The 13,938-nt window shown below is 44.4% G+C and overlaps 1 protein-coding gene and 1 pseudogene across 1 annotated transcript; both read left to right on the top strand.

Annotated features, from left to right (window-relative positions):
• Positions 1-6,849: 6,849 nt before the first annotated feature.
• Positions 6,850-7,268, top strand: LOC142428672 (large ribosomal subunit protein eL22 pseudogene; annotated as a pseudogene).
• A 5,321-nt stretch (positions 7,269-12,589) lies between these two features.
• Positions 12,590-12,997, top strand: LOC142429087 (large ribosomal subunit protein eL32-like). The gene has a single exon (XM_075534070.1). The coding sequence runs from the start codon at positions 12,590-12,592 to the stop codon at positions 12,995-12,997; it is 408 nt and encodes a 135-aa protein (XP_075390185.1).
• Positions 12,998-13,938: the final 941 nt, after the last annotated feature.

The following is a 13,938-nucleotide window of genomic DNA, read 5'->3' as shown; positions in this document are numbered from 1 at the left end:
TATCAGTCCCCCCCATTTCTGTACCCCCAAGGAATCATTACTCCCATTACACTTCCTGAAGGGTTTATCTATCTTGGATTCCATGCATCAAATGATCTTAATTATACACACGAACATATGCAGGTCTAACAGGATTATTAGGGTAGAACTAAGACCACAATAATAGGGAGAGGAAATATTAAAGGACTGGAGGATAATTATGTGTTTCAACGGTGCTATAAGGTGCCCTGGATATATCATCCCTTGCACATGGCCCTACTGTGAGGGATTGTCCATTCTCTTGCAGGTGGTTGGGGTCTCCACTTTGTCTATGTTCCTTCCCATCAATTTGGTTGCTTGTTTTTGAACTTCTGATACCTATTCCTGTCGACATCTCATAATCACACAGTCTGGTGTGCTTCTTCCATGTGGACGTTGTTGCTTCCCTGCTAGGTGGCCACTTGTTTAACTTCAAGTCTTTAGGACCCAGATACTATATATCTTAAGAGGTGGGCACCATCAGCTTTTTTCACCCCACTTGCTTATGCACCCATTTTGTCTTCAACAATTGTGCTGGGAAGGTAAGTATCATACATTGCCACATTGTTAAAACAAATCGTTCTTGTACTGAGGTAAGATGAAAGTAGAGGCCCAAAGTCCATCTGCTTCCTTGTTCTATTACAGATGTTCATCTGTGTATATATATGTATGTGTATATATGTATGCATGTACATATATAGAGAGATAAATATACCTATCTTTATATGTATATATTTTACCTATATACATATTTATATGTATATATAATGATATTTTTCTTATTCTTTCCACTATTTCTTTTTTCTTTCTTTCTGCTCCACTATCATATTTACCCATCATTTGTCCCTCAGTAATTCCTCTAGGATACATTTAAATTGATCAAACAACCAAGAACGCTACCCCCTTCTCACCATCACTGTTACATCCCTTGCTGTTCCCCTGTCCCTGTCGTTATTGGCTCCTAGTTCCCCTCACCTTCTCATCTCCCATCCCCTCACCCCACAACCTTTAGTACTGTTGCTGTCTCCTTGGGATTGTTTATCTGCCTCTCTTACATAGAGAGACACCAAAAGAGAAAGAAAAGAAGGAGGAGCTTATGCTAATAGTTCCAAGTCTAACTATTGTCCTGGCCCCAGTAGATGAGTATCCCCCCATTAAATAGGGAGCAGGCCCTGATAAACCCCATTGTTCCATTCCCCTTTTCTTTCAGCGGTCTAACTCCCAGGACCCACTTACCCAACACACTTACACCCTCAGCGTTCCTGTTTGAGGGGTGCACCTTCTACAAGACCCTGGTGCTCTTCTTGCAGTCCAGCCCGGAGTGGTCTAGTGCTCCGCCCCTACCCCATTATACCTTTAATTTTCAATGCAGCCCCCTTGGGGACATCCCCCAACCAGTTCAGACCGGGTGCCCTGAGCTGCCCTGGGAGTCAGATGTCTGCCTATGGAGATTCCTCAGGGACTTAGTGTCTTTGCTCCCATTGCTGGAAATAGTCTTTCACCTTATTCTTGCTCTTCACGATGCCCCATCTGAATATTCAACCCCCTTTCAGGTGACGGGAAACCAAACCAGCTTTCTTCACTAACAACCGTGCAGCAACAAAGGACTCCCAGTGTGCTAAGTCACTTGAAGATGTGGATCTTGAGCCTCGTGACACGCCTACTGCACCAATAAGGAAATCCTTCAGTTGGCATTCAAGCGCATTAAACATTTCCACCCTTATCATCCCCACCAGGGTCTCCAAAATTGTGAAAAAAAATCACAGTTCCTCATGGTGTATTGTTCTCCCACTTGAGAATATTACAAATTATAAACCCATTTATCAACTGCAAGTGGTTTTGGCATTTTTGACTGTTAACCAAACCAAACCAAACCAAACCAAACTCACTGCCTTAGGGTTAAATCTGACTCATTATGACCCCGTTGGACCAATTAGAACTGCCCCTGTGGGTTTCCAAGACTCTAAATGTTTATGGGAGTAGAAAGCGTCGTCTTTCTCCCTCAGAGAGTCTAGTGGTGTCAAACTGCCAACCTTGCAGTTAGCAGCCCAACACTGCTGTGATTTCTAGTGACTGAGCCCTTTTCTCTCTGTAGTCGCATCTCTGGAACATAGGCACAGTCAGCCCGCCTACCTCCCAGAGAGACTGTGAGGAGCCAATGACGGATGTGGCCAATGACCTAGTGACCATAATTACTATTGTATTTGGTATTGTGACTGCGTCCCACCTTGTGGAAATGAAACCTCTTCGGAGATCCCTAGCTTCTAGGAGTCTTTCAAATCTCACATACGCATTAAGTCTCTGACCGGCAGAACACTTGACTTTCAGAATTTCTCTCAGCTGAAAACTGGCAAAATTTTCAAGAAGTAGAAAGCTTTTTTGGTCTTTATTACACAGTTTTCATATACTGGCTCAGACATTATTTCTATGCTTTTGATGCCCTTTGTCTGCGGAAAGATGGAGGGTTGTGTTTTATTTTGGGCTTTTTTGAGAGGGGGGTGAGTGGAGGTTGCTTGTTTCTTTTTTGCCTTAAGGACAGTTTATTGCATCTGACAATTATAACCCTTACTGCTCCTGGCATGTAGTAAGTAATCGATACAACATGGGTTGGTTGATTGATTGAAATAAAGGTCAGTGTGGACAGAAAGTTACCCCCAAGAGCAAGTTCTTTGAAGAGTGACTCTTTAAATTGAGGGGGTCTCAAGTCTGGGTGGGTAAGAATACCAAATTCTGGAGCCACCCCCCTCTCTGTGACTGCCTTCCCTAAGGGTTCGGGCCTTTGCATCTTGCTGGCTCACAAGGTCTTCCTACTTTAAAAGTTTGCCTCCTTCCTGGTTTGGAGAGAATCTGATGAAAAGAATAAATTTCACAGCATTGTCTTTTAGTTATTTTTTTAACGCGCGCGTGTGTGAGTGTGTGTGTGTCCTGGTCCACCACCAAACATTTTCCTCCATGCTCCAGATCAAATACATTTCTCTTAGTAATGAGGACATTTGTTTCTGATAATGATTTTTTAATATATTATACACATACCTTGATGTTCTTGTTTTATCATGAATTGGGGGGGGGGGCTTCTATTAAATAGGAACATCTAATTTGCCATTTGTAGCAACCACTCCATTGATGTCTTGGACTGCTGTGCTCGATTGTCAGCGTTTCTTGGAAGGTGGGGAAGGAGACTCCATTGCTTACTAGTAAAGAGTTCATATTCTCAGTCAATTGTTGTTGCTACTTGTCATTGAGTCGATTCTGACTCATGGCGACCCTCTATGTGCAGGAGAGACTACTTAATGGGGTTTTCAAGACAATGACCCATTAAAAGCAGAAAGCCCTGCTTATTTTCCAAGGCATACCTATGTGGGTTGGCACCGGAAACCCTGTGGCTAATAGTTGGGTGTTGAGCCATTTGCTTGTATTACTAAGGAAATAATCACTTTTCTTCAGAACTAATGAGCACTACTCTGTAGTCACAGCTGGCGATTATGAAATGTTCGTGACTGGGGGATGTTGATATGGCTTCTAGCAGGACAGAGGAGATATTTAATATGCTGCCATGCTCCAATTCAAAGGGCATGGCCCTTCTTCCTTCCTTCCCACCCTACCCCTTCTAGTGCAAGGATAATTCACAAAAAAAAAACAGTTTCTTTCCAGATGGGCCTATAAATAATCCCTCAAAAGGTCAGGAAGACAAAGACCCAGAATTGGCTCCTCCTCTCTAGGAATTCAAGTATGCCCTCCCAAATAGTTACCTTAAAGTCCTAACCCCTACACCTGTGACTAGGAACCAGTTTGGAAATGAGGGGGTGGTCTTTTGTTATGTTAATGAGGCCACATGGGAACAGGGTGAGTTCAAAATCTCATCCCTCATGAGTAGTGTCATAGAAAAAGAGCAGCGTCACATCCAAGAGAAAGGCGGGGGGGGGGGGGGAGCACCTGAAGCTCCTTCTAAAAGCCAAGGAACACCAAGGACCATCTGGGGCTGTCCACAAGGAAGGGCCATCCAGTAGCGCCAATGGCCGGGTTTGGACTGGTAGCCACCAACAGTACAAGATAAGGAATTTCTGTTCTTTACTGTCACCCACTGGTGCTAGTTTTATTATGGCAACACTATGGAGCTAAGGCCTCGGTGCTTCCTTCTTCCTATTCCATTCCAGGAATCAGGCTGGTAGGACAACATCCAGCTCTTTCTGTGAATGCATTCATCTCTTCCGTGGATCCAGAGGGCCCTTGATGGACTGCGTTAAATGAGAACAGCAAGATGCTGAGTAGCATTGTTAGCAGGACCTCATTTACATACACGCTCCTCACAACCCAAGTCCCGATGTCTATTTTAAAAGTTCATTTATGATGGTTGGACCCTGGGACATAGGTACATCGTGCACTGTACGAGTTAGTCCAAGAAGTAGGGACCATGACAGTGTAGGAGTGAGGAAGGAGTTGTTTTTTTTCTTGGATTATTTTTTTCACTTCTTAGAATTTTTTTAAAAAGAAATAATGAAAAAGCACAAAGATATCTTGCCCCCTTTCTGCCTCACGAAGTGTACCTACATTGCTCAAAACCCCCTTCTGGCGCGAGTGAGAATAGAAACCGTAGAAGATCTCCGCGTGAGGAGACAAAAGGGCCCCGGGCTCGAAGTCAGAACATCTGGGCCTGAGGAAATTTGGAATAAACAACATAGATTTTACTGTGCAACTCCAAAGGAAAACTGTCATTGTTTACCTCATAGCCTTCGGTATTAACCGATTGTAGCTTTTTATTGCATTTGAGCAATTTAAAAATCTGAAAACTGCAGAGAAGTGATAGCAAAGCAAACTACTTTTTAATAGTCGGGCAACAGCACTCTTTCTGGGAGATAAATAGCCTTGCTCGTTCTCTCTCTCTCTCTCTCTCTCTCTCTCTCTCCCTCTCTGTCCACCCTGAGCTATGAAATGAATGAACGTGTCTGTTCTTTGGAGGCCCCTTTCAACTGGATGTCACATCTTAGCAATTCACTCACTAATGATGAGTTAAATAAAATCTTTAACATTTATTCACTTTATATCTGAATGAGAGATGGAATGATTTTACTTACTTTAAAAAGTATTCTTTCACATTGAATTTAAAGTCGCATGGCCAGTGCCAGAGTCAGTTTTGGTACTCAGGAGAGGTACCTTCACTTCCAAATGTCCATCTGCGAATTCTACCATCCTTCTTCCTGCTCTCCTTTGTCGGTCGCTCTCTTGCCCACTCCACTGGACAGTGAGAAACCAGAGTGATGAGGAGGGCCAGTGAACTTGTCCAAAAATAATGTTAAAGATACCCAGAACTCAAGCAGCAATGTTTCTTAGGAGCTACACCAGATGTGTCTGGCAGTTGGTGGGTGGTCTTCTCAAAGGAAGTCTGAGTCTGGAGACACTCCTACAGTCAAACCTGCCCCAGGTGGTTGGTGCACACGGGCCTCCATGAGACCTGTTCCAAGTGGCCAGCAGTTGATTGAGGCAATGACTAGCCAGCAGATTCCTAGTTATGCCACAGACATTGGCCCATCCATTGTATAACCTGCACCAAAGGCATTTTTCAGCAAGTAAACCATTGTGACAGGAATATCCGACACAATGAGGTGTCCAAGGGGAAGTCAAGGGCATTATCTCACTTAATTATTATCAAAACTACTAGTAGCTGCCAAGCCACCTCCCTTTACAGATAAGGAAACAGGCACAGAAGCTCAGAACCAGAAATTTAAGGGGCAAATATAACCTTGATATTCAAGACTGGTCTCCTGTCTGCTCCTCGCTACAATGTGCTCATTGGCATCTGGGGAAGACAGCAAAATTGATTCTTTCCAGTGACATTTTTAATCTTGACCTTAAAAATCCCTCAGGAGTCCCTGCATGGCACAAACAATGCATATGCTTGGCGGCTAACAGAAACACTGGAAATCCAAATCCACCCGGGAACACCCGGAAGAAATGCCTGGTGATCACGTTTGGGGAAAAAGAAACAAAAACAGCCATTGCAAACCTTACAGAGTACAGTTCTTCTCCGGCACAAACCAGATCTTTATGAATTGCAGTCAACTCCACAACGAAAAGAGAAAAAAACCCCAAACAACCACTTTCACTTTGAAGTCTTTCTTTTACATTAGAGATAATCTTTTAAAATTAGTATTAAATACTTTTATTGGGGGCTCTTATATCTCTTATCACAATCCATACATAGATCTCTTGTGTCAAGCACATTTGCATATATGTTGCCATCATCATTTTCAAAGCATTCTCTTCCCACTTGAGCCCCGGATATCAGCTCCCCATTTCTTCTCCCTCCCTCCCCAGCCTGTATTAAATTAAATTCTTGTGAAATCCATCTTGTGGAAACTTTCAAAATTTAAAAATCATTTTAGGGAGGTCTAAAGGGTCAAGGCCTAAGTTCAGCTCCAACTTTAGCTCATTCTCCATGAGAAACGGTTGACCACTACACTACACTCAGTTGTGCCTGAAGTCTCCCCTCTGTGCAATGAACATGCTGGGCCTAAAATTCCCAAAACCGTTTTGGGGGTGAGGGGTGTCTTAGATTTTCTAACTTTTGGATAATGATAAGAAAGAGAACCAGAAAATGCCACATGCTCATTTTCTCCTCTTAAACCCTTTGCTCCTGTTTCCTTCACTCCTCCAAGGAGACAGCTCAGTAGAATGGCGGCAAGGACGGCCTCAGTCAGACTCACCAGGGCTCTGTTTTCATCCCTTCCAGATCTCCCTGAGAGAAAGAAATATTTTGCTTTTTTAAGAATAGGAAACAGGTGTTTAAAGACATTCCTATAAGCAATAATAATCTTTTCTGCCTCCGCTGCCATCATGGCACCGGTGGAAAAAGCCTGTGGTGTGCAGGGGGTTAAAAACAAAAAGCAGGTTCTGAAGTTCACCTTTGATGGCTCGCACCCTGCAGAAGCTGGAATCGTGGAGACTGCCAGTTTGGCACAGTTTCTTCAAGAAGGAAACAAGGTGAAGGGGAAAGCCAGTCATCTCAGAGGAGGAGTCGTAACCATGGAAAGAAGCAAGGGCAAGATTACTGTCGCCTCGGAGGTGCCCTTTCCATGAGGTATTTGAAACATCTCACCCCAAAATAGTTGGAGAAGAATCATCTACGTGATTGGTTGTGTGTGATCAGCAGCAGCAAAGAAAGTTATGAACGACACTGCTTCCAGATTAACCAGGATGAAGAAGAGGAAGAGTATGACTACTCTCGGGAATATTTTGTATTAGTCCTTGAATAAAACTTGGGAACCCAAAACAAGAAATAATACTAACTTCTTACTGTTGTGAGGATCGAAGGAGAAGCATATTGTGAGAGAGATGATGTCAATTGTTGGTTAAGAACCGTAGTTTCTGGAGGGTCACTGATTTGGATTAGAGTCTCTTTAACATGTTTAAAATACATGTGTGGGAATAAAAGGACTACAGGATAGATGTGATGGGAGGATGGATTGAGATCGTGTGGATAGCATAGAGCCGCGGTTCTCAGCCTGTGGGTCACGACCCCTTTGGGGGGTCAAACGGCCCTTTCATAGGGGTCGCCTAAGACCAACGGAAAACACATCTTTCCGATGGCCTTAGGAATCGAGACACCACTCCTCTATCCACCTCCAAGCGAGTCGCCCACATGCAGATAAACACACAGATGCAAGGACCTGGCGTGAAGACTTCTTAACCATGCTACACCATGCGTCAAGACAAAATTTCATTTATTTGCAATTAGAAATAAATATTTCACACTATAGAATTACATATTGTTTTTGTGATGAATCACTGTGTTTTAATTATGCTCAATTTGTAACAATGAAATACATCCTGAATATCAGATATTTACATAACTATCCATAACAGTAGCAAAATGACAGTGATGAAGTAGCAACAAAAATAATGTTATGGTTGGGGACTCACCACACATGAGGACCTGCATTAAGCGGCCGTGGCACGAGGAAGGTGGAGAATCACTGGCACTGTGCCCGGCACATGATAAGCCCATATGATGTGACACCATCGTCACTGTTGGCATTATTTAACGCTTCCAGGGGCGCTTCAATGGTGAGGCCGAGTCACATGATGCAGTAACAGAGAACATCCAGCTGCCAAAAGGAACCGACACAGTTGCAACGGAATAGACGCCAATAGGTTGCATTTTCCAGACATCTTGTCTCGTGGGCCTAGGGCAGCAAATTCTTCAATGTGGTTCTTCCAACCCTAGTCTAACTCCCACCAAATGACCTTTTCCTGATGGAACTGTGTAGAAGGTAGGGGCTGGGGAGATAGTAGTAATAGGATTCACTAGGAACTGCTCGTTACAGGATTCATGTTGATTGCCATCCTGCTGCATCTAAAATGAGCTTTCTCTGAAGTAGGCAGGGGAATCTCACTGTCAGCAAGACCCAGGAGTAGAGCGTGGGATCCGTGCACAGTACATCTCCTTGACCCAGAAGACAGCTGTGGCATCAGAAGAATATCAGAGGCCCAGCAGCAGGACCAGGAGCCAGAGCACGAGGAAGAATGGTAGACTGCCAGCCCAAGGAGCAAGGAAAGCTGAGTGCTTTGGGACACGAAGGTGACTTGTGGAGTGGAGTCACTCTGGGCACTTCATTAGGGAGCTGGGTTCACCCACCTGTGGCACTAGAGCAGAACACCTGTGGGTTGAGGCTGACAGTAGCGTGGCATGCCCTTTGGGTGTTTATTAGCAGCCCTGAAAGAACTTTGCAACACTGTACTGAATGAACGACTCTGATGTGAGCATTTCCATCTGAATTCTAACCCGTTGGCTTCCACAAAAACCAGTACAACCGTGAGCACTGTCTCTGAGTGCTATGGGCCACTGCATTGAATTATAGAACCCACCAACTACAGTGGAGAATGTGGTGAGAGCGGGTGCTCTGGGCTTCTCTCCCTTTGGGGAATTAATACTTCTGTAGCCAAAGACCGAAAGTGACCGAGCATCTACCAAGCAATGTGAAGAATAAAGCTCTGAAGATTCTGTTAACTAAAGAAATGGTTAATTAACTATGCAAGGAGGGGTTTTAAATTATGACGGCAATGGGGAAGGTGAGTCGAGCGTGTGCCTTTCAAGGTTTTATCAGTCATCCTGAAGTGAGGATGTCCCTGGTCAACAGTTAACATCAAAATCACATCGTTGACCATTTGCCAACTTTCTTTATCTCAAGTTATTCTGGAACTCACAAAATGTTGTAATTACTTCGAAGATGAATCGTTCATCGTAGACAGTACTGAAATTGTTTTTAATTGCTACACCAAGGTGAGGTTCTCACAATCATCTTTCCTTTACCTATAAATATATTCTTTACTAGTGTAGGCATTGATGATGGAGCCAGCTTAAACTATAATATTCATTCCGTTTATCTTGGTCCAGTTGCGTCGAGTTTTAGTTTCCTTCTGTGATGGTGAAATCTACACGGGAGGTTGTCATGGCAATCTTCATCAGTAATGCCGAAAGTCCTCTGTGCTTTCAGGAAGCAACGCGTGTCCTTGTCATAGGTCAAGTTGTTCACGAGTCTTCCTCCAATCCTGGACCGTAATGAATGCCCATGGAAGCAGTGGTCAAGATATCAAACAATGTATTCTGTTGGGCAAAGTAGCTGAAAAAAAAACGCTCAAAAGTGTTCAAATGTAAAGATGTCATGGTATTTTTCAATTGACTCGCATGCGTGCAAAATGAATAAGGGAGACTGAAGAAGAATGGATGCATTTGAATTCTGGTGCTGGACAAGCACGGTGAATATATCACAGACTGCCGGAAGGACAAACAAACTGCCTTGGAAGCATGTATAGCCGGAATGCTTCTTCAAAGTACTTCGGACATGTGCTAGGAGGTGCGGTCCCTGGAGAAGGACACCGGGTTTGGTGAACTAGAAGGCAAGTGGGAAGCAGGAAGACCCTCGGTGAAGACCCACCGACAGTGGCTGCAACAATGGGATCAAACGTAGCAACGACTGTGCAGGAGGCACAAGACGGGACAAGGTTTAGTTCTGTTACACGCAATGAGTTGAAACGTACTCTACAGCACCTAAGAGCATGCAACACGGTGGTCCAGGCAATCATCCTGAAGTACCTGAGCTGCATTCAAAGAAGGGCAATGTCTGAAAGATGGCAGGTCAAGAAAGGAAAGGAGAAACCTTGGTCTGGCCAGCTCTTCCGGTGGTCCTACTTCCATTCCCTAAGGAGCTTTCCTTGACCTTACAGCCAGACAGAATTAAGCTCCTGAAGTTTAACTCGTCGTCTCACGCGCAGAGTCTGCTCTTGGTGGGCTCCCAAGCTATAACCCATGAGCTTCTAACAGAGATGGCTACAGGAGGATTAATGAAACACATTAAATCTGTACCAAGGATCGTGTGGGATGTGAATTGGAGGGTGGAGGAGAGATGGCGATTTAATTACAGAGTTTGAGTTTAATATAGAGATGATTTTTCTCCCTCCATAAGCCTATCGTTCCATGTACACTCGTGTGTCTTCATTTCTAGTACTGAACCTGCTGAAGACTTTTAAGATGCCATCAGGACAGGAACTAAAGTGGAACATGAACCAGAAATTAGAATGAACATACTCATTTACTAAATCCCACAGCAAACCCAAATATTAACTTTCTAATTGAATTGAAAGGTTTTTCTTAAAAACGGAACCAGCTCAAACTAGAACTGAAAGAATATATATATATACACTAAATAGAGAAGGGAGAAAAAATCTCAGAGGTGTCTACCTCAAAAATACAAAACATAAATCCAAGCAAAAACCTGGATGTCAATGCTCATAGAAATAGAAGCATTATTCAGAATAGTTAAGAAAAAAAGATATAACTTAATTGTCCTTCAATTGGTGAATAGATAAACAAAATATGGTACACCCACACAATGGCATTCCTGGGTGGTACAAAAGGGTCAACACGCTAGGTTAGCAACCGAAAGGATGGTGGTTAGATTACATCCAGAGGCATCCTGAAAGAAAGCTCTGGCAATCTACCCCCCCAAAAAAAATCAGTCATGGAAAGTGCTATAGGGCACAATTCTACTCGGGCATTCATGAGGCCACCATGAGTGGGGATCAACTCAACTACCTCTGATTCTTGATGATTACCCACACAACGGATTATCCAAGAAGAAAAGGGAATAAAAAGTTGATAGAACATGTATGAGCCTCCAAAATGTTATGCTCTGCAGCTACTGGTCTCTCCCCGGGCAGAGGGAAAGAGAGTGACGGCAACAGAAAGATAGATGGGAGTTAATACTCCAAAGCATTCATGGAACACGCCAGTCTTCATACCCTTGAGACCAGAGGACCAAATGGGGCCCGGCTCCAGCACCCAACTGCTCTGAAGGACTGAGTTAGAAGATCCTGGGTAGGGTGGGAGAGAAATGTGGAACAAAACTCAAAATCATAAAGAGATCAGGATGATTGGTTGGATAGAGACTGGTGGGATGCCCAAGACTATGGTTCTCGGTCACACTTTAGGTCTGGAACTAAACTGAGCCCTGTGTTAGCTTCATCAACCACTTACAATCAAAAGGGCAACGTTTATCCAGGGACAAAGCCCAGAGGATTGGGAAGGAAGGTAGGACCACATACAGGAAGCACAGGGAAGGTCGTGATGATACATTTGAGAGATTGCAGTGGATGAGCTGAAACATGTGTGTGTGTGTGTGTGTGGTGAGGGGGGGGGGCTGTTGAATGTCCAGCCGATGATCTGCTCAGTAAACTGTCACCCAATCACAGCCAAATGTTTTCAATAAATATCATGGTCAGCCAAGTGAAAGAAAGCAGACCATTGATTATATGTTTCATTGACATGAAACGTCCAGAAACATTAAACTCACAGAAACAGAAGGTGAGCGGTTGCCTGGGCTGAGGGTGGGAATGGGGCATGAACAAGAAGGGCTATTTGGGAGGTGATGGAAATGTTCTCAGATTGCGTTGTGATGGGGGTTGCATAACTCTAAGCTTACTAACAGTCAACGAATTCTTCTTTTTCAAAACTCCGAGGGCCAAAGGATATCATTTCTCTAAGTTTACTAGCAATCAATGAATCATTCTTTTTCAAAACTCTGAGGGCCAAAGGATATCATTTCAAGCTGCATCGGTGTGTTCGTGAGGGAAAGGCAGTCTGCTCATTCGATGCAGCAGGACCATCTTATAGAACAGGCAAGTAGAGAACCTGTCCAGTTTATCAGAGTCGCCCCAGTGGTCATGTCTTCTGATAAAACATCTGCTGCTTGTACCACATATACGTCCCTCACTTCTACCTAGTCTTTCTCTGGCGTCTGGAAGTTGAGTTAGAAGCCACCTTTAAGGAGCGGAGAAGTGAAGATTGTAAACAGGTTCATCTGCTCGAATGGACTCTAAGAATCGTTGCCTCTAGTGGGACTGGGTGCTTGGGCAAGGGCAGGAGCTCAGGAGGGCACCATCTAAAAGGAGCCCTAGTGACACCGTGGTTAATGCTCTGCTGCCAATGAAAAGGCTAGCAGCTTGAACCCACCGATCCCTCAGCAGGAGAGGGATGTGATTTATAAAGGTAACAGCCGAGCCATCTCCCACCAGCATCATGGCTGCCCTCAGACCCTTGGTGAAGCCTAAAATTGTAAAAAAGAGAACCAAGAAGTTCATCCGGCACCAGTCCGACCGCTATGTCAAGATTAAGCGCAACTGGCGCAAGCCCAGAGGCATTGACAACAGGGTTCGGAGAAGATTCAAGGGCCAGATCTTGATGCCCAACATTGGTTACGGGAGCAACAAGAAAACCAAGCACATGCTGCCCAGTGGCTTCCGCAAGTTTCTGGTCCACAACGTCAAGGAGCTGGAAGTGCTGCTGATGTGCAACAAGTCGTATTGTGCAGAGATTGCTCACAACGCTTCCTCCAAGAATCGCAAAACCATTGTAGAAAAAGCAGCCCAGCTGGCCATCAGAGTCACCAATCCCAACGCCAGGCTGCGCAACGAAGAAAATGAGTAGATGGCCCATTTGCGAGTTTTATTTGTGCTAAATAAAACCATAAATGAAAAAAAAAAAGGTGACAGCCTTGGAATCTGACTGTGTCCTCTAGCGTTACAATGAGTTAGAATGGACCCCACAACAACAGTGTGTGTGTGTGAGAGAGAGAGAGAGAGAGAGAGAGAGAGAGTGTGTGTGTGTGTGTGTGTGTGTGTGTGTGTGTGTACACCATCCAAAGCATCTAGGAGGTAATGATACTATTGGGAAAATGCTGACTCAGAGGAAGATCAGCGGACCTAGGCTAGGGGGATCTGAATAAAGAGAAACAACACCCCCCAGAAGATAAGCTGGCCTGGAGGAAGGAACGACACCCCCCACTCCACTGGAATGAGAGAGAATATGGACGCTCTTGTACCATGGAATTCAGAGCCCACTGATGAGTGCTCCCTACCTGCCTGTTGGTGGCCCTCCTCGCCCCTCAGGGCCTCAGGGTTTGATAGCTCAGCCTCATTGCCATCTTTTCGGCTGCTTTTTCATGACATGTCCCTTCCAGCCAGAGATCTTGGGGAGCAGTGAGTACATGGGAAAAATTCTCTTTCTTTCATGACCTGAAAGACCGCAGAGATGGAGTTAAGCAGGACAGTGTTGAGGTTATGTGACCACCCTCTTTGTGCCCAAGCTGCCCATTCAGAGGGCCAAAACACCCAGCCTGGGACAACATTGTCACGCAATACCTTCCGCAGTCCCTGTTTGGGGCAGGAAGGAAATGTGTCCTATTTGAGGAAGATTTTTAAATCAAATGGTTGCATCCTTTTAAGTTCTGATGTTTAAAAGAATAACCATGAGCAGGAAAAATGTGGTTAGCCAACACAAAAGCCTAAAGGCACTCAAGTGTATCACAGCTTTCTGGAAGGCCGAGTGCCCTTTGAAACTTGCCCAGACAAAAGCCTCCCAACTCAGGT

This window comes from Tenrec ecaudatus, chromosome 16 (assembly GCF_050624435.1).
Source record: "Tenrec ecaudatus isolate mTenEca1 chromosome 16, mTenEca1.hap1, whole genome shotgun sequence".
Taxonomy (NCBI): domain Eukaryota; kingdom Metazoa; phylum Chordata; class Mammalia; order Afrosoricida; family Tenrecidae; genus Tenrec; species Tenrec ecaudatus.
Note: the sequence above shows the minus strand (reverse complement) of the source record. Positions and strands in the feature narration are given on the sequence as shown.

Bases quoted from the DNA above. Each gene is read 5' to 3' on its own strand.
- LOC142429087 (XM_075534070.1), top strand. From the start codon at position 12,590: ATGGCTGCCCTCAGACCCTTGGTGAAGCCTAAAATTGTAAAAAAGAGA.